Genomic DNA, 24682 nt, shown 5'->3' on the forward strand with positions numbered 1-24682 from the left:
CTCTCCCTGAGGGGGCTGTTGTAGTGTTCTCCTCTCCCTGAGGGGGCTGTTGTAGTGTTCTCCCTGAGGGGGCTGTTGTAGTGTTCTGCTCTCCCTGAGGGGCTGTTGTAGTGTTCTCCTCTCCCTGAGGGGGCTGTTGTAGTGTTCTCACTGAGGGGGCTGTTGTAGTGTTCTCACTGAGGGGGCTGTTGTAGTGTTCCCACTGAGGGGCTGTTGTAGTGTTCTCCCTGAGGGGACTGTTGTAGTGTTCTCCCTGAGGGGACTGTTGTAGTGTTCTCCCTGAGGGGGCTGTTGTAGTGTTCTCCCTGAGGGGCTGTTGTAGTGTTCTCCCTGAGGGGGCTGTTGTAGTGTTCTCACTGTGGAGGCTGTTGTAGTGTTCTCCTGTGGGGGCTGTTGTAGTGTTCTCCCTGAGGGGGCTGTTGTAGTGTTCCCACTGAGGGGCTGTTGTAGTGTTCTCCACTGAGGGGGCTGTTGTAGTGTTCTCCTCCCTGAGGGGGCTGTTGTAGTGTTCTCCTCCCTGAGGTGGCTGTTGTAGTGTTCTCCTCCCTGAGGTGGCTGTTGTAATGTTCTCCTCCCTGAGGTGGCTGTTGTAATGTTCTCCTCCCTGAGGTGGCTGTTGTAGTGTTCTCATCTCCCTGAGGTGGCTGTTGTAGTGTTCTCATCTCCCTGAGGGGCTGTTGTAATGTTCTCCCTGAGGTGGCTGTTGTAGTGTTCTCATCTCCCTGAGGTGGCTGTTGTAGTGTTCTCATCTCCCTGAGGGGGCTGTTGTAATGTTCTCCCTGAGGTGGCTGTTGTAGTGTTCTCATCTCCCTGAGGTGGCTGTTGTAGTGTTCTCATCTCCCTGAGGGGGCTGTTGTAGTGTTCTCCCTGAGGGTCTATAGCAGTAAAGAACAGTGACATGTAAAGTGCAGAGACATTGAAACCCGGGGAAAGATCCATAGTGTTGTTATTATCAGCATCATTATCATCAATCATCTAATAGCCAGTAACCATTGGTCAGCCATATCATCAGCATTATACTGACACACACACACATACACACACACACACACACACACACACACACACACACACACACACACACACACACACACACACACACACACACACACACACACACACACACTAAGGCAGCTGAGCTATCCTTCTGTATGTAAATGTGAACGGTGTGTGTGTGATATGTGGGTGGCTTGATAGTCTGTCAGACTGCTGGGTACTGTTTGGTCTTTCCCCAGCCCACACACACCCTGAGGACTGAGGGAACCCCTACTCACTGATGGTATACAGATACACACTCCTACCCTCTCATCCTTCTCTTCCACGTTCCTTTACCCGTGTCCAGCAGAACAGATGAGCTTTGACAGGCCTGGGGGGGTGGTAGACTGGGACAAGGAGGAATGTTGGATTAAACACAGCAGCTGACTGTAGTGCAGTCTGATGCAGGGGGGAGGGTGTGTGTGTATCAGGTTAGAGGTCGTGTATCATGTGACTGTGAGCATGCAGTGTCTGGCCCACAGGACTGTCAATTGACGGTTCACAAACACCATTCTCCATGTCTCTCTCTCTCTCAATTCAGTTTAAGGGGATTTATTGTCATGGGGAACATATGTTTATGTCGCCAAAGCAACTAGATAATAAACCAAAGTGAAATAAACAATCAGAAATGAGCAGTAAACATCACAAAAGTTTCAAAGGAATAGAGACATTTCAAATGTCATTGTCTTTATACAGTGGTATAATGATGTACAAATAGTTAAAGTACAAAAGGGAAAATAAATAAATATCGATTGTATTTACAATGGTGTTTGTTCTTCACTGGTTGCCCTTTTCTTGTGGCAACAGGTCACACATCTTGCTGCTGTGATTGCACACTGGTATTTCACCCAAATTGGATTTGTTTTCAAATTCTTTGTGGATCTGTGTAATCTGAGGGAAATATGTGTCTCTAATATGGTCATACATTTGGCAGGAGGTTAGGAAGTGCAGCTCAGTTTCAACCTCATTTTGTGGGCAGTGTGCACATAGCCTGTCTTCTCTTGAGAGCCAGGTCTGCCTACGGTGGCCTTTCTCAATAGCAAGGCTATGCTCACTGAGTCTGTACATAGTCAAAGCTTTCCTTAAGTTTGGGTCAGTCACAGTGGTCAGGTATTCTGCTGCTGTGTACTCTCTGTTTAGGGTCAGTCACAGTGGTCAGGTATTCTGCCACTATGTACTCTCTGTTTAGGGCCAAATAGCATTCTAGTTTGCTCTGTTTTTTGTTAATTCTTTCCAATGTGTCAAGTAATCATCTTTTTGTTTTCTCATGATTTGGTTGGGTCTAATTGTGTTGCAGTTGCTGTCCTGGTGCTCTGTGGGGTGTGTTTGTGTTTGTGAACAGAGCCCCAGGACCAGCTTGCTTTGGGGACTCTTCTCCAGGTTCATCTCTCTGTCGTTGATGGCATTGTTATGGAAGGTTTGGGAATCGATTCCTTTTAGGTGGTTGTAGAATGCCCTTCTTGCCTTGTCTCTCAGATCGTTCACAGCTTTGTGGAAGTTACCTGTGGCGCTGATGTTTAGGCCAAGGTATGTATATTTTTTTGTGTGCTCTAGGGCAACGGTGTTTAGATGGAATTTGTATTTGTGGTCCTGGCAACTGAACCTTTTTTGGAACACCATTATTTTGGTCTAACTGAGATTTACTGTCAGGGCCCAGGTCTGGCAGAATCTGTGCAGAAGATCTAGGTGCTGCTGTAGGCCCTCCTTGGTTGGTGACAGAAGCACCAGATCATCAGCAAACAGCAGACATTTGTCTCTCCTGTCCTCATCAGTAGAGGAGTATACTGAATGACTTTAACAGAATTACAGTGATGTCTTCTCTCTCCCTCCCTCTCTTTTTTCCTCTCCTGTTTCAATCTGCCCCGCGGACACAATCATTCCATTATTCTCTCAGCTCCATTGTGACTTTTAAGTCCTTAGTCCCACACACACACACACACGCACACACACACACACACACACACACACACACACACACACACACACACACACACACACATACACACACAGCTCATTCCTCCAAACACAGACCCACAAGGCTGTTGATGGGTAGTGCGCTGCTTTTGGTCTGGGTTATCCCCGTGTAGCTGGGGTTAAAAGTAGTGCCCTCTATGGCTTTCTCCCCTCCCTATCTTCTGTCAGTGTTGTTGTGGTGTGGAGTCTTCCCCTGGCTGAGGTAACCATGGAGATGGCGCTACTCTAGGGCAGTTTTGCAGGCCACTGGTGTGTGTGCTCTCACTTTTTAAGAGCCTGATGTTGTGCCCACGGTTTTCCTATTAAACTGCCCCTCCCCTCCCCTCCCCCACCCCACAAACACACACACACACACACACACACACACACACACACACAAGTGCGTGTTTGGTCAAATAACGGTAGGTGTGTGTGTGTGTATGACTGTGTGTGTTGACTATTTATTAAATGTGTGTGTCTCTCCTGCAGTGTCGGATGTCGTGTAAGAACGTGCCAGCTGAGACCATGTATGATGTTCTCCATGACATCGAGTACCGGAGGAAATGGGACGCGAACGTCATCGAAACCTTCGACATCGGAAAACTCACTGTTAACGCAGATGTGGGCTACTACTCCTGTACGACACACACATACACACATACACACACACACGCACGCACGCACGCACACACACACGCACATATACACACACACACACGCACACACACACATATAAACACACACACACACATATTCAGTGTGTGTATGTTAATGAGGCTCCTCCTCGTCTGTGTCTAGGGAAGTGTCCCAAGCCGCTGAGGAACCGTGACGTCATCACGCTGCGCTCTTGGCTGCCCACTGGCAGTGATTACATCATCATGAACTACTCTGTCAAACATGCTGTAAGTATAAACATGTACAGGGAGAGAGTATCCTGGTCCAGAACCCTGTACTATACCTTCTCCCTCAGGGCTCTCCAACCCTGTTCCTGTACTATACCTTCTCCCTCAAATCAAATCAAATCAAATGTATTTATATTGCCCTTCGTACATCAGCTGATATCTCAAAGTGCTGTACAGAAACCCAGCCTAAAACCCCAAACAGCAAGCAATGCAGGTGTAGAAGCACGGTGGCTAGGAAAAACTCCCTAGAAAGGCCAAAACCTAGGAAGAAACCTAGAGGAACCAGGCTATGTGGGGTGGCCAGTCCTCTTCTGGCTGTGCCGGGTGGAGATTTTAACACAACATGGCCAAGATGTTCAAATGTTCATAAATGACCAGCATGGTCGTATAATAATAAGGCAGAACAGTTGAAACTGGAGCAGCAGCACGGTCAGATGGACTGGGGACAGCAAGGAGTCATCATGTCAGGTAGTCCTGGGGCATGGTCCTAGGGCTCAGGTCCTCCGAGAGAGAGAAAGAAAGAGAGAAGGAGAGAATTAGAGAATGCACACTTAGATTCACACAGGACACCGAATAGGACAGGAGAAGTACTCCAGATATAACAAACTGACCCTAGCCCTCCGACACATAAACTACTGCAGCATAAATACTGGAGGCTGAGACAGGAGGGGTCAGGAGACACTGTGGCCCCATCCGAGGACACCCCCGGACAGGGCCAAACAGGAAGGATATCCCTCAGGGCTCTCCAACCCTGTTCCTGTACTGTACTGTCTCCCTCAGGGCTCTCCAACCCTGTTCCTGAACTATACCTTCTCCCTCAGGGCTCTCCAACCCTGTTCCTGAACTATACCTTCTCCCTCAGGGCTCTCCAACCCTGTTCCTGTACTATACCTTCTCCCTCAGGGCTCTGCAACCCTGTTCCTGTACTATACCATCTCCCTCAGGGCTCTCCAACCCTGTTCCTGAACTATACCTTCTCCCTCAGGGCTCTGCAACCCTGTTCCTGAACTATACCATCTCCCTCAGGGCTCTCCAACCCTGTTCCTGTACTATACTGTCTCCCTCAGGGCTCTCCAACCCTGTTCCTGTACTATACTGTCTCCCTCAGGGCTCTCCAACCCTGTTCCTGTACTATACCTTCTCCCTCAGGGCTCTCCAACCCTGTTCCTGTACTATACCTTCTCCCTCAGGGCTCTCCAACCCTGTTCCTGTACTATACTGTCTCCCTCAGGGCTCTCCAACCCTGTTCCTGTACTATACCTTCTCCCTCAGGGCTCTCCAACCCTGTTCCTGTACTATACTGTCTCCCTCAGGGCTCTCCAACCCTGTTCCTGTACTATACTGTCTCCCTCAGGGCTCTCCAACCCTGTTCCTGTACTATACTGTCTCCCTCAGGGCTCTCCAACCCTGTTCCTGTACTATACCTTCTCCCTCAGGGCACTCCAACCCTGTTCCTGTACTATAACTCTAACTATAACTGGTTGTGTGATGCTCTACAGGGAGAAACAGAAGAGAATAGACCTGAAGCCTAGTCTCCCTCAGGGCTCTCCAACCCTGTTCCTGTACTATAACTCTAACTATAACTGGTTGTGTGATGCTCTACAGGGAGAAACAGAAGAGAATAGACCTGAAGCCTAGTCTCCCTCAGGGCACTCCAACCCTGTTCCTGTACTATAACTCTAACTATAACTGGTTGTGTGATGCTCTACAGGGAGAAACAGAAGAGAATAGACCTGAAGCCTAGTCTCCCTTGACGTCATTGGGAAACAAATGCTACTGTGGGACTGTCCACTCTATTTAAATGAACATGGAGCATCTTCACTGGTTGTGTTTGGCTACGTAGGTGCAGTTTGATAAAGGTGTGTCATGTGTTTAAATGTGTGTTTAAGTGGACTATTTGCTCACTTTAGTAAGATTGTATTTGGTTAAATAATCCTCTGGCATTTGAATAAAGCTTTATTGGTCCGTGCCACTGCTAATGCTGGACAAAGCCTGTGTGTGTGTGTGTGTGTGTGCGCTGGATAGGGCAGTGGTTGCTCCGGGTTAGATCACTCAGACAGTACAGTGGTTTAATGCCAAACTGAAAATGTATCTCCTTCCGATCTGTCCTTCAGAATCTGTCCTTCAAGACCTTTGAGAAGTTGAAAGCAAGATGGTAGAACCTTGACTTGAGCTTATTGGAAGAGCCTTCTAGAACCCTTATAATACCACTCTCCTTTATCCTGTTCAATCAGACCTGACAAGACTAGTCACCTGGGGCAGAAAGGAAGGGGATAACGGTTTGGTTTGGAATTAGGCCCACATGCTGTGGTTCTTTTTCTGCCCAGTGGAGGAAGACAGCGAGATCAAGGCATCCTGTCTAGAAGGAAGCACTCAACATGTTTCTCTTTTTCTCTCTCTCTCTTGTGTGCTGTGTGTGTGTGAGTGATCAATGTTAAGTGGAAAACTCACGTGACTGCTGCTGCTGTAAGCTTACACACGCAAACACTCAACAAACCTGCAAGACACGATAAAGAACAGCATACATCCACACAAACATAGCTACTTTTCTCACATTGAGTTTAGTGAGGGTTATTGGGTTTAGTGGGAGGTGAGGGTTATTGGGTTTAGTGGGAGGTGAGAGTTATTGGGTTTAGTGGGAGGTGAGGTTTATTGAGTTTAGTGGGAGGTGAGGATTATTGGGTTTAGTGGGAGGTGAGGGTTACTGAGTTTAGTGGGAGGTGATACTTATTGGGTTTAGTGGGAGGTGAGGATTATTGGGTTTAGTTGGAGGTGAGGGTTATTGGGTTTAGTGGGAGGTGAGGGTTATTGGGTTTAGTGGGAGGTGAGGGTTATTGGGTTTAGTGAGAGGTGAGGGTTATTGGGTTTAGTGGGAGGTGAGGGTTATTGAGTTTAGTGAGAGGTGAGGGTTATTGGGTTTAGTGGGAGGTGAGGGTTATTGAGTTTAGTGGGAGGTGATACTTATTGGGTTTAGTGGGAGGTGAGGATTATTGGGTTTAGTGGGAGGTGAGGGTTATTGGGTTTAGTGAGAGGTGAGAGTTATTGGGTTTAGTGGGAGGTGAGGGTTATTGGATTTAGTGGGAGGTGAGGGTTATTGGGTTTAGTGAGAGGTGAGAGTTATTGAGTTTAGTGGGAGGTGAGGGTTATTGGGTTTAGTGGGAGGTGAGGGTTATTGGAGACATGGTCAGATGACAGAGCTGTAGATCTACAGGAGAGGAGAGAGAATCACTTTACCCCTCCAGAATATATATTACTTTGTGCATTAAACTCTTGGTAAGTGAATATCATCTTTTAAATTTAAACTCTGTTTAAGTGCAGGGCAGTTCCTAATTTTTTAAATTCAAATTCATTTTGATTGAATTGCTTTGGATATTTCCATGTGTTAATGGTGTGTACTGGAGGCGGAGTCAGAGGTGCAGGAGAGCAGACTGTCGTTAACAGTCGCACTTTTCATTCCGGTCCAAACGAAAGCACATAAGTACATAAAACGTGCCCAAAACACAGAACATTAACAGAAGTCTGGCGTGTAACAATACCCACATAACATCAAAACAATTTCACACAAAGACCTGGAGGGGAACAGAGGACTAAATACATTCAGTGTGATTAGGGAATGAAAACCAGGTGTGTATGGAAACAAGACAAAACAAATGGAAATATGAGCGGCGATGGCTAGAAAGCCGGTGACGTCGATCGCCGAACGAACAAGGAGAGGAGCTGACTTCGGCGGAAGTCATGACAGCATGTTATGGCTGTATTGTGCACTCATGCAAAAACAAACCCAAATATCTGGAGTCAATTGTATTTACAGCAATTGAACCTAGTGTCAGTGGTTGAGACCATTTCCTCAGATAGGGGTGTTCTGTGCTAACTAGGGCTGTTCCACTGTTCCTGTAGAAATACCCCCCAAAGAAGGACATGGTACGAGCTGTGTCCATCCAGACTGGCTACCTGATCCAGAGCCACGGACCGAACCACTGCACTCTTACCTACCTGGCACACGTGGACCCAAAAGGTAATACACACAAGACTCAGTGGAGGTTTCTGAGAGGAGGACAGCTCATAGTAATGGCTGGAATGGAGTCAATGGAATGGTATGAATCACATGGAAACCACATGTTTGATACCATTCCATTTACACCATTCCAGACATTATTATCAGCCGTCCTCTCAGGAGCCACCAGGTGGTTAATGTGCTTGGAGAGTTAATGAATGATTCATACTCAGGACCTTCTTTCAACAGAAATCGCCATAGTAACTATGGATCTGTAGGACAGGGACAGTCCCGCATCTCTCTCTCTCGTTCTCCATCTCTCTCTCGTTCTCCATCTCGTTCTCCATCTCTCTCTCTCGTTCCCCATCTCTCGTTCTCCATCTCTCTCTCTCGTTCCCCATCTCTCGTTCTCCATCTCTCTCTCTCGTTCTCCATCTCTCTCTCTTGTTCTCTCTCTCTCTTGTTCTCCATCTCTCTCTCTCTCTCTCATTCTCCATCTCTCTCTCTCATTCTCCATCTCTCTCTCTCTCTCTCTCTCGCTCTCTCGTTCTCTCTCTTGTTCTCCATCTCTCTCTCTCTCTCTCGTTCTCTCTTTCGTTCTCCATCTCTCTCTCTCTCTCTTTCTCCTCTCTCTCTCATTCTCCTCTCTCTCTCTTGTTCTCCATCTCTCTCTCTCTGGTTCTCTCTCTTGTTCTCTCTCAATTCAATTAAATTACATTTGCTTTATTGGCATGATGTAACAATGTACATTTGCCAAAGCTTATTTTGGATATTTACCATATGAAAAAAAAGAGAATCAAACAACAACAGAGGGTCAAAATAACTATACATTTAACAATACGTATACAGTAGAGTACATGTGCAGGTTGATTGGTCTGTCAGACACTGTCCCTCAACTTATGGCAGGTAGCAATGAAGTGCGCTGTCAACCCACAACTCTCTGCGTCCTCCCCCAACAGGACGGGTAGCCTATTCTCATCAGAGAGGTCTTAGAAACCCTGAATAAGGGTTTCAAATTTGGGAAAATGGCACTCTCTAATTGTTTTATATTTTTTACATTTTGTCAGGAAATGCAGCTCTGTCTCAGGTTCTGCTGTGGTGCAGTGGTTGCACAGCCTTTCCTCTACAGGGAGCCAAGTTTTCCTGTGTCTACCCTTCTCAATGGCAAGGCTGTGCTCACTGAGTGTACTTTGTCAAGTTTTTCTAAGGTTTTGATCAGTAACCATGGTCAAATATTTAGCCACGGTGTACTGTCGATTTAGGGCCAGATACCAATGCATTTTTCTTTGTGTTTGAGTTTCCCAATAAGCAATGTTGTTTCGTTTTGACTGTGTTGTAATTTGGTTTATTCTGATTGATTGGATGTTCTGGTCCTGAGGCTTCAGTGTGTTAGTAGAACAGGTTTGTGAACTCAGCCCCAGGACCAGCTGGATGAGGGGACTCGTTTCTTTGCTCAGCTCTTGCAGGGCTTGGTAGTGATATGAGAGGGGGTCACTGTATTTTAAATGTTTCCAAAACTTAATTGCTCTTTTTTGAGTTTTTATTATTAGTGGATATTGGCCTAATTCTGCCCTGCATGCATTGTTTGTAGTTTTCCTCTGGACATGTAGGAGAATCTTACATAACTCTGCATGCAGTGTTTAAATGGGATGTTTGTCCCATATGATGAAATCTTGTTTTGCAAGTGGACCCCACACCTCGCTGCCATAAAGTGCAATTGGTTCAATGACACATTCAATTAGTTTTAGCCAAATTGTAAAAGGTCTTTCAATTTGAATGAGCTTTTTAATGGTGTAGAATGCCCTGCGTGCTTTCTCTCTCTGTTCATTCACTGCATCATTAAGGTTTCCAGTTTAGCTTAGTTTTAAACCTAAGTAATTGTAGTGTGTGCAATACTCTATATATTTTGTACCAATTGAGAAATTTGGTCTAATTTCCTGAGATCTGTATCTTCTCTGGCAAATCATTATTTTAGTATTTTTGGGGTTTACTACCAGGGCCCAAGTTTGGCAGTACTGCTCGAGCAGGTCCAGGCTCTGCTGTAAGGCCATGTGCTGTGGGGGTTTACTGCCAGGGCCCAGGTCTGGCAGTACTGCTCTAGCAGGTCCAGGCTCTGCTGTAGGACATGTGCTGTGGGTGACAGCAGGCATAGGTCATCTGCGAAGAGCAGGCATTTAACTTCGGAATTGTGGAGACTAACACCAGGGGCTGAGGATTTTTCTAAAATAGTGCCCAATTTGTTGATGTAAATATTGAAGAGTGCAGGGCTCAGATTGCAACCCTGGCAAAGACCCCGCCGCTGGTTAAAGAATTCTGTTATTTTCTTACCAATTTTAATGCTGCACGTATTGCCAGTATACATTGATTTAATTATGTCATATGTTTTACCCCTACACCACTTTCAGTAACATTGTAGAACAGTCCTGTATGCCAAATAGAATCAAATGCTTTTTGGAAGTCGATAAAGCAAGCATATATTTTGGTATTATTTTGGTGGACATGTTTATCTATCAGGGTGTGTCGGGTGTAAATATGATCAGTTGTGCGATGTTTTGGTATAAATCCAATTTGTCTTTTACTCAAGACATTGTGCTTATTAAGGAAGTTTAGAACTCTTACATTTATAATACTACAGGAAACCTTCGCCAGGTTACTGTTCACACAAATGCCTCTGTAATTGGTAGGGTCAAATTTGTCTCCGTTCTTAAAGATTGGGATTGGTTATGAGTCCTTGATTCCAGATGTCAGGGAAATAACCTACACTCAGGATCAAATTAAACAGTTTTAATATAGCCAATTTAAATTTTGCACTAGTGAGTTTGAGCATCTCATTTAGGATGCCATCAGGTCCGCAGGTTTTTTAAATTTGAGAGCCTGAAGTTTCTTATAGAGCTCCTGGTCAGTAATAGTTTAGTTTCTTATAGAGCTCCTGGTCAGTAATAGTTTAGTTTCTTATAGAGCTCCTGGTCAGTAATTGGGGAGTCCAATGGATTTTGATTGTCCTTTTATAGCTTTTTCTAATCCATTCAATTTCTCATGAATTTGGCGTTGTTCTGCATTTGTGTCAATTTGAACGGTGTTGTAGAGTGTTTTAAAATGGGTTGTGTGACAATACAGAGGCGGATGCAAGATGCAAGCAACGATGGTTTAATGAATACAGTTTACAGCAGCAACAGGACAGACAGACTGTACTCAGATGGAATCCGACCCAGGGACTAGGGCGCATCTTCCTATGATAGCGTGCTGAGAAATCCAGGGGAGTGTGTCCGGATGGGTAGGAGGAAGCACAGCAGATAATCCACACAAGGGCGGTGAGAGATGAGCACAGACACACGACACAACCTCAGAGAAGTAACAACGATCTGACAACAAGAAACACTGGTTACAGAACATATAAAGGGAAGATAAGTGATTCCAGCTGGCACAGACAATCAGGCCGAGATTGGGAACCACGCCCACACAAACACGGGAGAGAGAGAGAGAGAGAAAGGGAGGCAGTGGATTCATGAACCGTGACAATACCCCCCCCCCCTAGGAACGCCTCTTGGCGTTCCCAGGCGAATTTACCTGTCGATTGAAATCATCGATAAGGGAGTGATCCAGAATGTCCCTAGCAGGTACCCAACTTCTCTCCTCCGGGCCGTAACCCTCCCAGTCCACCAGGTACTGGAATCCGCATCCCCTCCTTCTAGAGTCCAAAATACGATTGACAGAAAAGGTGGGTTCCCCATCAACAAGTCGTGGCGGCGGCGGGGAACTGGGACTGGCGGGTTAATACGTGCCTGAAACACAGGTTTTATTTTAGACACATGAAAGGTAGGATGAATTCTCCTATACGCCGGAGGAAGCTTGAGCCGGACCGCCACCGGACTAATGATCCTGGTGACTTTGAACGGGCCGATAAATTTGGGGGCAAGCTTGTTCGAAACGGATCGGAGTGGAATGTTCTTAGTAGAAAGCCACACTCTTTGGCCAACGACGTATACCGGAGGCTTCGACCGGTGGCGATCGGCCTTAGCCTTGGTGCGCGCCCCCACCCGGAGAAGAGTCTCACGGGCTCTGCTCCATGCGTGACGGCACCTCTGGATGAAAGCGTGAGCGGAGGGAACAGTGACCTCGGACTCCGTACTGGGAAAGATAGGTGGCTGGTAACCTAAACTACACTCAAACGGAGAGAGACCCGTGGCTGCCACTGGCAACGAATTGTGAGCGTACTCAACCATAGAGAGTTGTTGACTCCAGGAAGAGGGATTCTTAGAAACCAAACATCGCAACACTCTCTCCAAATCTTGGTTGGCCCTCTCCGTTTGACCGTTGCTCTGGGGATGAAACCCTGAAGACAGGCTGACACTCGCTCCCAGTAACCTACAAAACTCTTGCCAAAACTTGGACACAAATTGGGGCCCCCTGTCAGAAACTACGTCCATCGGCAGGCCATGTAAGCGAAAGACGTGATCCACGACAGTTACCGCTGTCTCCTTGGCAGATGGTAATTTAGGCAAGGGAATAAAATGAGCCGCCTTCGAGAACCGGTCCACCACGGTCAAAACAACCGTCTTGCCCTGGGAGGGCGGGAGGGCGGTAACAAAATCTAGCGCGATGTGGGACCAGGGTCTTGAAGGGACCGACAGCGGTTGGAGTAACCCATCTGGGGGTCGATTAGAAGTCTTCCCAGTGGCACAAACCGAGCAAGCCAAGACAAAACTGTGAATGTCACGAGCCATCAGTGGCCACCAAAAGCGTTGCTTAACCAAAAAGCTAGTGCGGCTGACTCCTGGATGACACGCTACGTTGGAGCAATGCCCCCACCGAATAACATCGGACCGACACCCCTCCGGCACAAACAACCGATTAGGCGGGCAACCGGGCGGAGGCGTTACCCCTTCTAAGGCCGTTTTGACCCTCGATTCAACCTCCCATGTGAGTGTGGAGACCACTAGGGTCCCGGGTAGGATGCACTCGGGAGTGGATGGGCGTTCGGAATGGTCAAAAATGCGAGAAAGGGAATCGGGTTTGACATTCTTGGAACCCGGGCGATACGAGAGAGAGAAGTCAAAACGTCCGAAAAAGAGTGCCCACCGCGCCTGCCTGGAGTTGAGTCGCTTGGCGGTTCTGATATATTCTAAATTTTTGTGATCGGTCCAAACTATAAAAGGTACCCCGAACCCTCTAACCAATGGCGCCACTCCTCCAGTGCTAACTTCACTGCCAACAACTCTCTGTTGCCAATGTCGTAGTTGCGTTCCGCAGGTGATAACCGATGGGAAAGGAACGCGCAAGGGTGCATCTTGTTGTCAGAAGAGGAACGTTGGGAAAGTACCGCACCTACCCCCACCTCTGAAGCGTCCACCTCCACCACGAACTGACGCGAGGGATCGGGAGCTATGAGGATGGGAGCCGAAACAAAGCAGCTCTTGAGTTTGGCGAATGCAGCCTCGGCTGTATCGGACCACCTGAACGTCACTCTGGGGGAGGTTAAGGCGGTAAGAGGAGCGACTATCTGGCTAAAGTTGCGAACGAAACGCCGATAGAAATTGGCGAATCCCAGAAACCTCTGTAGGGCCTTACGGGAATCTGGGCTTGGCCAATCCACCACAGCCTTAACCTTGTCAGGATCCATGCGAATACCTTCAGTCGAGACGATGTAACCTAGGAATGGAAAGGATTGTGCATGAAAAATGCATTTCTCCGCCTTGACAAAAAGTCCATTCTCCAACAACCTCTGAAGTACTCGTCTGACGTGCTGAACGTGTTCCTGGAGAGAAGAAGAAAAAATCAGTATGTCATCCAGGTAAACATATATGAACTGATCAATCATATCTCTCAGCACGTCATTGACGAGTGCCTGGAAAACCGCTGGGGAGTTGGATAGCCCAAAAGGCATGACCAAATATTCGAAGTGCCCTCTGGGGGTGTTAAACGCGGTCTTCCATTCGCCCCCCCCCCTTATGCGAACCAAATGATATGCATTCCGTAAATCCAACTTAGTGAACACGGATGCTCCCTGTAACCTTTCAAAGGCTGAGGACATCAACGGTAAGGGATAGGTATTCTTCACTGTGATGTTATTCAACCCACGGTAATCAATGCAAGGACGCAGAGAACCGTCCTTCTTCCCCACAAAGAAGAACCCCGCCCCGCTGGAGAAGAGGAAGGACGAATGAATCCAGATGCCAGAGAACCAGAGATGTATCTCTCCATAGCCTCCCTCTCAGGAACAGAGAGTGAATATAACTTGCCTTTAGGCGGAGACTCACCTGGCAATAATTCTATTGCACAGTCATAGGGACGATGCGGAGGAAGAGAAGCAGCACGGGACTTACTGAACACCTCCTTCAGGTCGAGGTATTCAACGGGCACGTTAGACAAATCCACTGCCTCCTCTAGAAACACAGAATCAGACACAGACGAACAAGCAGACACCAAACAGGACTCAAGGCACTTGTTACTCCACATGGATATAGAGTTATGACCCCAGTCAACTCTGGGGTTGTGTTGGGTGAGCCAAGGGTGGCCGAGAACTAATGGTGCAAGGGGTGAGTCCATGAGTAGAAATGATAGTGTCTCAGTGTGATTGCCAGAAGTGATGAGTGTGATAGGTTCAGTGGTGTGAGAAATGTTGGGGAGTTCTTGACCATTGAGAGCGTTGACGGATATCTTGTGCGAGAGTGAGGTGATAGGAATCTGGAGTTTGTGAGCGAGCTTGAAGTCCATGAAATTACCCTCTGCTCCTGAGTCCAGTAAGGCTTGGGTGTCGTGCGTGTGGGTGGCCCATCTTAGTCTTACCGGGAGGAGAGTAGATGATGAGGTCTTCTCTGTGGTGACACCACCCGATAGTAGCCTCATGCTTACTACCGGGCCTGATCTTTTACCGGGCAGGAGTGGATAAAGTGGCCCGCTCTACCACAGTAGAGACAGAGTCCTTGGGATCTCCGCCTCTCCCTCTCTTCCCGGGAGAGGCGAGCTCTCCCAGCTGCATGGGTTCGTGAGCGGAGGCTGAACTGGCCGTGTTCCCGCTGCTGGCATGCCAGCCCTCCGTGTCGTTATACGGTCTGTTAGGGCATGCTCGGCGGCCAATACGACTCAGACGAGCGTCGACCCTCAAGGCTAGTTCCACTAGTCCATTTAAATTCCTGGGAAGGTCCAGAACATAAATCTCCTTCTGGATCCGGTCCTCCAGCCCATGCAGGAACATGTCCCACTGCGCCCCCTCGTTCCACTGACACTCTGCGGCCAGAGTGCGGAATTGGATGGAGTATTCCGATACTGAACGGTCTCCTTGGCGAAGGTCAGCGAGTAGTCTGGCCGCCTCCCTACCCGCCACGGCCCGATCGAAGACCCTTCTCATCTCCTCGGAGAGTGTCTGGAAAGAGGTGCAGCATGGGTCCTGGTTCGCCCACACCGCCGTTCCCCAAAGAGCCGCTTTGCCTGATAGCAGTGTGAGTACGAATGCCACCTTAGACTGTTCACGGTTGAAGGTCCGTGGCTGCAACGTGAATTGCATGGAACATCTCGTAAGAAAAGCTCTGCAATAGTCAGGATCACCTGAATAACCCTCTGGTGTCGGTAGCCGTGGCTCTAGCTGGGAATCCGGCTCTGGCGGGGCGGGTTGAACTGCCGGTGTAGGTGGCGCAGCGAGACCCCTCAGATGTCGTAATTGTTGGGTCAGCTGGGATACCTGCGTCACAAGGGCTTGTACTGCCCGACCTGTGCTGGAGATGTTCTCCTCTTGTTGATCCATTCTCGTGATACTGCGGGAAATGAATTCGGTCAGACTCGTTGAACTCGCTGCATCCATGGTCTGGTCAGATCGTTCTGTGACAATACAGAGGCGGATGCAAGATGCAAGCAACGATGGTTTAATGAATACAGTTTACAGCAGCAACAGGACAGACAGACTGTACTCAGACGGAATCCGACCCAGGGACTAGGGCGCATCTTCCTATGATAGCGTGCTGAGAAATCCAGGGAGTGTGTCCGGATGGGTAGGAGGAAGCACAGCAGATAATCCACACAAGGGCGGTGAGAGATGAGCACAGACACACAACACAACCTCAGAGAAGTAACAACGATCTGACAACAAGAAACACTGGTTACAGAACATATAAAGGGAAGATAAGTGATTCCAGCTGGCACAGACAATCAGGCCGAGATTGGGAACCACGCCCACGAGAGAGAGAGAGAGAGAGAGAGAGAGAGAGAGAGAGAGAGAGATGGAGAACAAGAGAGAGAGAGAGAAAGATGGAGAACAAGAAAGAGAGAGAGAGAAAGATGGAGAAAAATAAAGAGAGGGAGAGAAAGATGGAGAACAAGAAAGAGAGAGAGAGAAAGATGGAGAACAAGAAAGAGAGAGAGAGCTGGAGAATGACAGAAAGAGAGAGAGAGAGATGGAGAACGAGAGAAAGAGAGAGAGTGAGAGAGATGGAGAACGAGAGAAAGAGAGAGAGTGAGAGAGATGGAGAACGAGAGAAAGAGTGTGAGAGAGAGAGAGAGAGAGAGAGAGAGATGGAGAACGAGAGAAAGAGAGAAGAATACCAGAAAGCAACCTGGAACCAAAATATCCAAACACTCTTAGATAACTTTCTGGATTCCACAGTCACTCACAGTAAAGAAGGTATCAATCTAACAGTAAAAAACAAACTATATATTCAGGCAAACGGCAAAAGATGAAAACAAAACAAAAAAGACCACAGATGACGACTGGTTTTGATGCAGATTGTAAAATTATAAGGAAAAAACTTAGAACACCTCCAACCAAAAGCACAGAGACCCAAATAATGGTGAACTACGCCTTCATTACTGTGAGACTTTAAAACCCTATAAACGTAACACTCAGATCCAGAAAAGCACAGTACAACAGCAAGTAGCTGACAATAATTCAGGAGTCCATAAACACAAACAAATTCTAGCAAAATTAGAAAAAAAAAAAATTAAATTCGAAACGAGGAATTAGCGATAGAAAATGGTGACATATGGACAACCTGTCATGGTTCATGAATCCACTGCGCCTCTCTCTCTCTCTCTCTCTCTCTCTCTCTCTCTTGGTCTCTATCTCTCTCTCTCTCCCTCTCTCTCTCTCTCTCTCTTGGTCTCTCTCTCTCTCTCTTGTTCTCCATCTCTCTCTTTCTCGGTCTCCATCTCTCTCTCTCTTGGTGTCCATCTCTCTCTCTCTCTCTCTCTCTCTCTCTTTGTTCTTCATCTCGCTCTTTCTCTCGTTCTCCATCTCTCTCACTCTCTCTCTTTCTCTCGTTCTCCATCTCTCTCACTCTCTCTCTTTCTCTCGTTCTCCATCTCTCTCTCTCTCTCGTTCTCCATCTCTCTCTCTCTCTTTCTCTCGTTCTCCAGCTCTCTCTCTTTCTTGTTCTCCATCTTTCTCTCTCTCTCTTTCTTGTTCTCCATCTCTCTCTCTCTTGTTCTCCATCTCTCTCTCTCGCTTGTTCTCCATCTCCCCCCTCTCTCTCTCTCTCTCCCTCTCTCTCTCTCTCTCTCTCTCTCTCTCTCGGTCTCTATCTCTCTCTCTCTCTCTTGTTCTCCATCTCTCTCGGTCTCCATCTCTCTCTCTCTTGGTGTCCATCTCTCTCTCTCTCTCTCTCGTTCTTCATCTCGCTCTTTCTCTTGGTCTCCATCTGTCTCGCTTGTTCTCCATCTCTCTCTCTCGTTCTTGGTCTCTCTCTCTCTTGGTCTCCATCTCTCTCTCTTGTTCTCCATCTCTCTCTCTCTTTCTCTCTCTCTCTTGGTCTCTCTCTCTCTCTATTGGTCTCCATCTCTCTCTCTTGTTCTCCATCTCTCTCTCTCTCTCTCTCTCTCTCTCTCTCTCTCTCTCTCTGGTCTCCATCTCTCTCGCTTGTTCTCCATCTCTCTCTCTCTCTCTCTCTCTCTCTCTCTTGTTCTTGGTCTCTCTCTCTCTCTCTTGGTCTCCATCTCTCTCTCTCTTTCTCTCTCGTTCTTGGTCTCTCTCTCTCTCTCTTGGTCTCCATCTCTCTCTCTCTTTCTCTCTCGTTCTTGGTCTCTCTCTCTCTCTCTTGGTCTCCATCTCTCTCTTGTGTTCTCCATCTCTCTCTCTCTCTCTCTCTCTCTGGTCTCCATCTCTCTCGCTTGTTCTCCATCTCTCTCTCTCTCTCTCTCTCTCTCTCTCTCTCTTGGTCTCCATCTCTCTCGCTTGTTCTCCATCTCTCTCTTGTTCTTGGTCTCCATCTCTCTCTTGTGTTCTCCATCTCTCTCTCTCTCTCTCTCTCTCTCTTTCTCCATCTCTTGCTCTCGTTCTCCATCTCGCTCTCGTTCTCCATCTCTCTCTTTCATTCTCCATCTCTCTCTCGTTCTCCATCTCTCTCTCTCGTTCTCCAGCTCTCTCGTTCTCCAGCTCTCGTTCTCCAGCTCTCTCGTTCTCCAGCTCTCGTTCTCCAGCTCTCTCGTTCTCCAGCTCTCGTTCTCCAGCTCTCTCGTTCTCCAGCTCTCGTTCTCCAGCTCTCTCGTTCTCCATCTTTCTCTCTCGTTCTCCCTCTCTCTTTATTGCTTTTTCTCTGTTAAGATCTTAAAACTCTGATTATCTTGCCAACTAATTATCTGTAAATCACCCTTGAGCTATTTGACCCTGGATGACATGCCATGGTGTAACATCGAAATCTCTCCCTCTCTTCTTCCCTCACCCAGGTTCACTACCCAAGTGGGTTGTAAACAAGTCTTCCCACTTTCTGGCTCCCAAAGTAAGTACATTCCAGTCTGCTTATGCCTACACTTCCCAGCATTACACTCCCATCACCACATATAATGCTGAGGCAAGGAGAGAGGGGAGAGATGGGGAGGATACATATGTGAGTGGCTGTTTGTGTCCATGCATTACCCTCTTACTCAGCAGAGTCTGGCTGGCAGGACTCAGCACACATGGGAGAACACCTATGTTTAATGTCCTACCATCCCTGGTCGAGAAGCGTGCGTGTTGAAATAGCCAATGGGATCTCAAGGGAATAAGGAACGATTAGGGAGATCCCCAGATGCTTAGATCTCAAACAGATAGACAACACATTACAGCACAGATAGACAACTCTCTCTCCATCACTAGGTTACTACATGGAGCAGACAACTCTCTCCATCACTAGGTTACTACATGGAGCAGACAACTCTCTCCATCACTAGGTTACTACATGGAGCAGACAACTCTCTCCATCACTAGGTTACTACATGGAGCAGACAACTCTCTCTCCATTACTAGGTTACTACATGGAGCAGACAACTCTCTCTCCATCACTAGGTTACTACATGGAGCAGACAACTCTCTCTCCATCACTAGGTTACTACATGGAGCAGACAACTCTCTCTCCATCACTAGGTTACTACATGGAGCAGACAACTCTCTCTCCATCACTAGGTTACTACATGGAGCAGACAACTCTCTCCATTACTAGGTTACTACATGGAGCAGACAACTCTCTCCATCACTAGGTTACTACATGGAGCAGACAACTCTCTCTCCATCACTAGGTTACTACATGGAGCAGACAACTCTCTCCCATCACTAGGTTACTACATGGAGCAGACAACTCTCTCCATCACTAGGTTACTACATGGAGCAGACAACTCTCTCCATCACTAGGTTACTACATGGAGCAGACAACTCTCTCTCCATCACTAGGTTACTACATGGAGCAGACAACTCTCTCCATCACTAGGTTACTACATGGAGCAGACAACTCTCTCCATCACTAGGTTACTATATGGAGCAGACAACTCTCTCTCTCCATCACTAGGTTACTACATGGAGCAGACAACTCTCTCCATCACTAGGTTACTACATGGAGCAGACAACTCTCTCTCCATCACTAGGTTACTACATGGAGCAGACAACTCTCTCCATCACTAGGTTACTACATGGAGCAGACAACTCTCTCCATCACTAGGTTACTACATGGAGCAGACAACTCTCTCTCCATCACTAGGTTACTACATGGAGCAGACAACTCTCTCCATCACTAGGTTACTACATGGAGCAGACAACTCTCTCTCCATCACTAGGTTACTACATGGAGCAGACAACTCTCTCTCCATCACTAGGTTACTACATGGAGCAGACAACTCTCTCCATTACTAGGTTACTACATGGAGCAGACAACTCTCTCCATCACTAGGTTACTACATGGAGCAGACAACTCTCTCTCCATCACTAGGTTACTACATGGAGCAGACAACTCTCTCTCCATCACTAGGTTACTACATGGAGCAGACAGCTCTCTCCATCACTAGGTTACTACATGGAGCAGACAACTCTCTCTCCATCACTAGGTTACTACATGGAGCAGACAACTCTCTCCATCACTAGGTTACTACATGGAGCAGACAACTCTCTCTCCATCACTAGGTTACTACATGGAGCAGACAACTCTCTCTCCATCACTAGGTTACTACATGGAGCAGACAACTCTCTCCATCACTAGGTTACTACATGGAGCAGACAACTCTCTCTCCATCACTAGGTTACTACATGGAGCAGACAACTCTCTCTCCATCACTAGGTTACTACATGGAGCAGACAACTCTCTCTCCATCACTAGGTTACTACATGGAGCAGACAACTCTCTCCATCACTAGGTTACTACATGGAGCAGACAACTCTCTCTCCATCACTAGGTTACTACATGGAGCAGACAACTCTCTCTCCATTACTAGGTTACTACATGGAGCAGACAACTCTCTCTCCATTACTAGGTTACTACATGGAGCAGACAACTCTCTCTCCATCACTAGGTTACTACATGGAGCAGACAACTCTCTCTCCATCACTAGGTTACTACATGGAGCAGACAACTCTCTCCATCACTAGGTTACTACATGGAGCAGACAACTCTCTCCATCACTAGGTTACTACATGGAGCAGACAACTCTCTCCATCACTAGGTTACTACATGGAGCAGACAACTCTCTCCATCACTAGGTTACTACATGGAGCAGACAACTCTCTCCATCACTAGGTTACTATATGCAGCAGACAACTCTCTCTCCATCACTAGGTTACTACATGGAGCAGACAACTCTCTCTCCATCACTAGGTTACTACATGGAGCAGACAACTCTCTCTCCATCACTAGGTTACTACATGGAGCAGACAACTCTCTCTCCATCACTAGGTTACTACATGGAGCAGACAACTCTCTCCATCACTAGGTTACTACATGGAGCAGACAACTCTCTCTCCATCACTAGGTTACTACATGGAGCAGACAACTCTCTCTCCATCACTAGGTTACTACATGGAGTAGACAACTCTCTCTCCATCACTAGGTTACTATATGGAGCAGACAACTCTCTCTCCATCACTAGGTTACTACATGGAGCAGACAACTCTCTCCATCACAAGGTTACTACATGGAGCAGACAACTCTCTCTCCATCACTAGGTTACTACATGGAGCAGACAACTCTCTCTCCATCACTAGGTTACTACATGGAGCAGACAACTCTCTCTCCATCACTAGGTTACTACATGGAGCAGACAACTCTCTCTCCATTACTAGGTTACTACATGGAGCAGACAACTCTCTCTCCATTACTAGGTTACTCATGGAGCAGACAACTCATTACTAGGTTACTACATGGAGCAGACAACTCTCTCTCCATCACTAGGTTACTACATGGAGCAGACAACTCTCTCTCCATCACTAGGTTACTACATGGAGCAGACAACTCTCTCCATCACTAGGTTACTACATGGAGCAGACAACTCTCTCCATCACTAGGTTACTACATGGAGCAGACAACTCTCTCCATCACTAGGTTACTACATGGAGCAGACAACTCTCTCCATCACTAGGTTACTACATGGAGCAGACAACTCTCTCCATCACTAGGTTACTATATGGAGCAGACAACTCTCTCTCCATCACTAGGTTACTACATGGAGCAGACAACTCTCTCTCCATCACTAGGTTACTACATGGAGCAGACAACTCTCTCTCCATCACTAGGTTACTACATGGAGCAGACAACTCTCTCTCCATCACTAGGTTACTACATGGAGCAGACAACTCTCTCCATCACTAGGTTACTACATGGAGCAGACAACTCTCTCTCCATCACTAGGTTACTACATGGAGCAGACAACTCTCTCTCCATCACTAGGTTACTACATGGAGTAGACAACTCTCTCTCCATCACTAGGTTACTATATGGAGCAGACAACTCTCTCTCCATCACTAGGTTACTACATGGAGCAGACAACTCTCTCTCCATCACTAGGTTACTACATGGAGCAGACAACTCTCTCTCCATCACTAGGTTACTACATGGAGCAGACAACTCTTTCTCCATCACTAGGTTACTACATGGAGCAGACAACTCTCTCTCCATCACTAGGTTACTACATGGAGCAGACAACTCTCTCTCCATCACTAGGTTACTACATGGAGCAGACAACTCTCTCTCCATCACTAGGTTACTACATGGAGCAGACAACTCTCTCTCCATCACTAGGTTACTACATGGAGCAGACAACTCTCTCCATCACTAGGTTACTACATGGAGCAGACAACTCAATTCAAGTCTGCTCTGCTTCAAGTCTGCTGTTAATGATAATGCAGAGGATTTTCCCAAGGTTGACCCATATCCCACGGTAGTTATTGGGGTCAAATTTGTCTCCACTATTGTGGATTGGGGTGATCAGTCCTTGGTTCCAAATATTGGGGAAGATGCCTGAGCTGAGGATGATGTTAAAGAGTTTTAGTATAGCCAATTGGAATTTGTTGTCTGTATATTTTATCATTTCATTGAGGATACCATCAACACCACAGGCCTTTTTGGGTTGGAGGGTTTGTATTTTGTCCTGTAGCTCATTCAAGGTATTTGGAGAATCCAGTGGGTTCTGGTCTTTAATAGTTGATTTTAAGATTTGTATTTGATCCTGTATATGTTTTTGCTGTTTGTTCTTTGTTATAGAGTCAAAGAGATCTCCATTTTGGAGAGATAATTCTTCCTGTTATTGTTTGTAAAGAGTTTTCCCATTTTCCCAGCAGTGGTTAGAGTCTATGGATTCTTCAGTTACATTGAGCTGATTTCTGACGTGCTGTTCCTTCTTCTTCCGTAGTATATTTCTGCATTGTTTTAGTGATTCACCATAGTGAAGATGTAGGCTCAGGTTTTCTGGGTCTCTATGTTTTTGGTTGGACAGGTTTCTCTATTTCTTTCTTTGGTTTTACATTCTTCATAAAACCATTTGTCATTATTGTTACTTTTCTTTGGTTTTCTGTTAGAAATGTTTTGATTTGAGAAGGAAGCTGAGAGGTCAAATATACTGTTTAGGTTTTCTACTGCCAAGTTTACGTCTTCACTATTACAGTGAAACATTTTGTCCAGGAAGTTGTCAGAAAGGGATTGAATTTGTTGTTGCCTCATTGTTTTTTAGTAGGTTTTTCTACATTATTTCCCTCCATCTATAGCATTTCTGAATATTACTCAGTTCCTTTGGCTTTGATACCTCATGATTGAGTATAGCTCTGTTCAGGTAGACTTTAATTTTGCTGTGGTCTGATAGGGGTGTCAGTGGGCTGACTGTGAACGCTCTGAGAGACTCTGGGTTGAGGTCAGTGATAAAGTAGTCTACAGTACTACTGCCAAGAGATGAGCTATAGGTGTACCTACCATAGGAGTCTCCTCGAAGCCTACCATTGACTATGTACGTACCCAGCGTGCGACAGAGCTGCAGGAGTTGTGACCCATTTTTGTTGGTTATGTTGTCATAGTTGTGTCTAGGGGGGCATATGTGGGAGTGAATGCTGTCACCTCCAGGCGGGTGTTTGTCCCCCTGTGTGCTGAGGGTGTCAGGTTATTGTCCAGTTCTGGCATTTAGGTCGCCACAGACTAGTACATGTCCCTGGGCCTGTAAATGATTTATTTCCCCCTCTAGGATGGAGAAGCTGTCATCGTTAAAGTATGGGGATTCTGCTGGGGGGATTTAGGTAGCACAGAGGAGGACATTTTTCTCTGTTAAGATCATTTCTTTTTACATTTCTAGCCAAATGTAAAATGTTCCTGTTTTGACTAATTTGATGGAGTGAGTTAGGTCTGCTCTATACCAAATTAGCATACCCCCTGAGTCCCTTCCCTGTTTCACACCTGGTAGTTTGGTGGATGGGACTACCAGCTCTCTGTAACCTAGAGGGAAACCAGTGGGTCTGTCTCCTCTATACCATGTTTCTTGTAGGATGACAATATCTTATTAGTGATTTCTTTGATGAAGTCCGGGTTCCTGCTCTTTATGCCAAAGGCAGATGACATCAGACCTTGGATATTCCAGGATGACACTCTGTGAAAACGTTTTTTTTCTTGATATATTTGTTTAAGTCCATAAGGAGTCAAATCTGTGTCTTGTGAATGTCCTCAGTGGGTGTGGGGGGTTGTCAGGATGTCTATCAGGGTGGCTGGCAGGGGGCAGGTGCTCAGAGGGGGTGGGATCCCATAGTCTTGGGCTTCTTCATTTGTCTGTCCCGCTGTGTTGTGGACGCTATGGTCAGGGTCTGGGGTGGACTGTTCTGCTGGCTTCTCTGCGGTGGTGGCCACCTCTCTAATGGGTTGTTCTCTGTCACACGCCATCCCCCTCACCCTCTCCTCCAACCCCCTCACACTCTCCTCCAGCAGTCTGATCCTCTCCTCCATCCCCCTCACCCTCTCCTCCATCCCCTCACCCTCTCCTCCAGCAGTCTGATCCTCTCCTCTAGTGCTCTGTTCTTCTCCTGCTCCTTCTCTTTCTCCTGTTGAAGTTGTCTCACCACTGTCCAGAGTGCAGATATGTCTCTCTCCACCTCCAGCTCTCCGGG

At 47.0% G+C, this 24682-nt stretch overlaps 1 protein-coding gene across 1 annotated transcript in view; it reads left to right on the top strand.

Annotated features, from left to right (window-relative positions):
• The window catches only part of LOC112236747 (START domain-containing protein 10), a 34374-nt gene that overhangs the window by 8647 nt on the left and 1045 nt on the right, over positions 1 to 24682 (top strand). Inside the window, exons 2-5 of the mRNA XM_042297638.1 lie at positions 3478 to 3625; positions 3787 to 3890; positions 7788 to 7905; positions 18535 to 18587. Of these exons, the coding sequence (XP_042153572.1) occupies positions 3478 to 3625; positions 3787 to 3890; positions 7788 to 7905; positions 18535 to 18587 (423 nt within the window). The remainder of the gene's footprint in view (positions 1 to 3477; positions 3626 to 3786; positions 3891 to 7787; positions 7906 to 18534; positions 18588 to 24682) is intronic.

The sequence above is a fragment of the Oncorhynchus tshawytscha genome, linkage group LG14 (genome assembly GCF_018296145.1).
Source record: "Oncorhynchus tshawytscha isolate Ot180627B linkage group LG14, Otsh_v2.0, whole genome shotgun sequence".
NCBI classification, from domain to species: domain Eukaryota; kingdom Metazoa; phylum Chordata; class Actinopteri; order Salmoniformes; family Salmonidae; genus Oncorhynchus; species Oncorhynchus tshawytscha.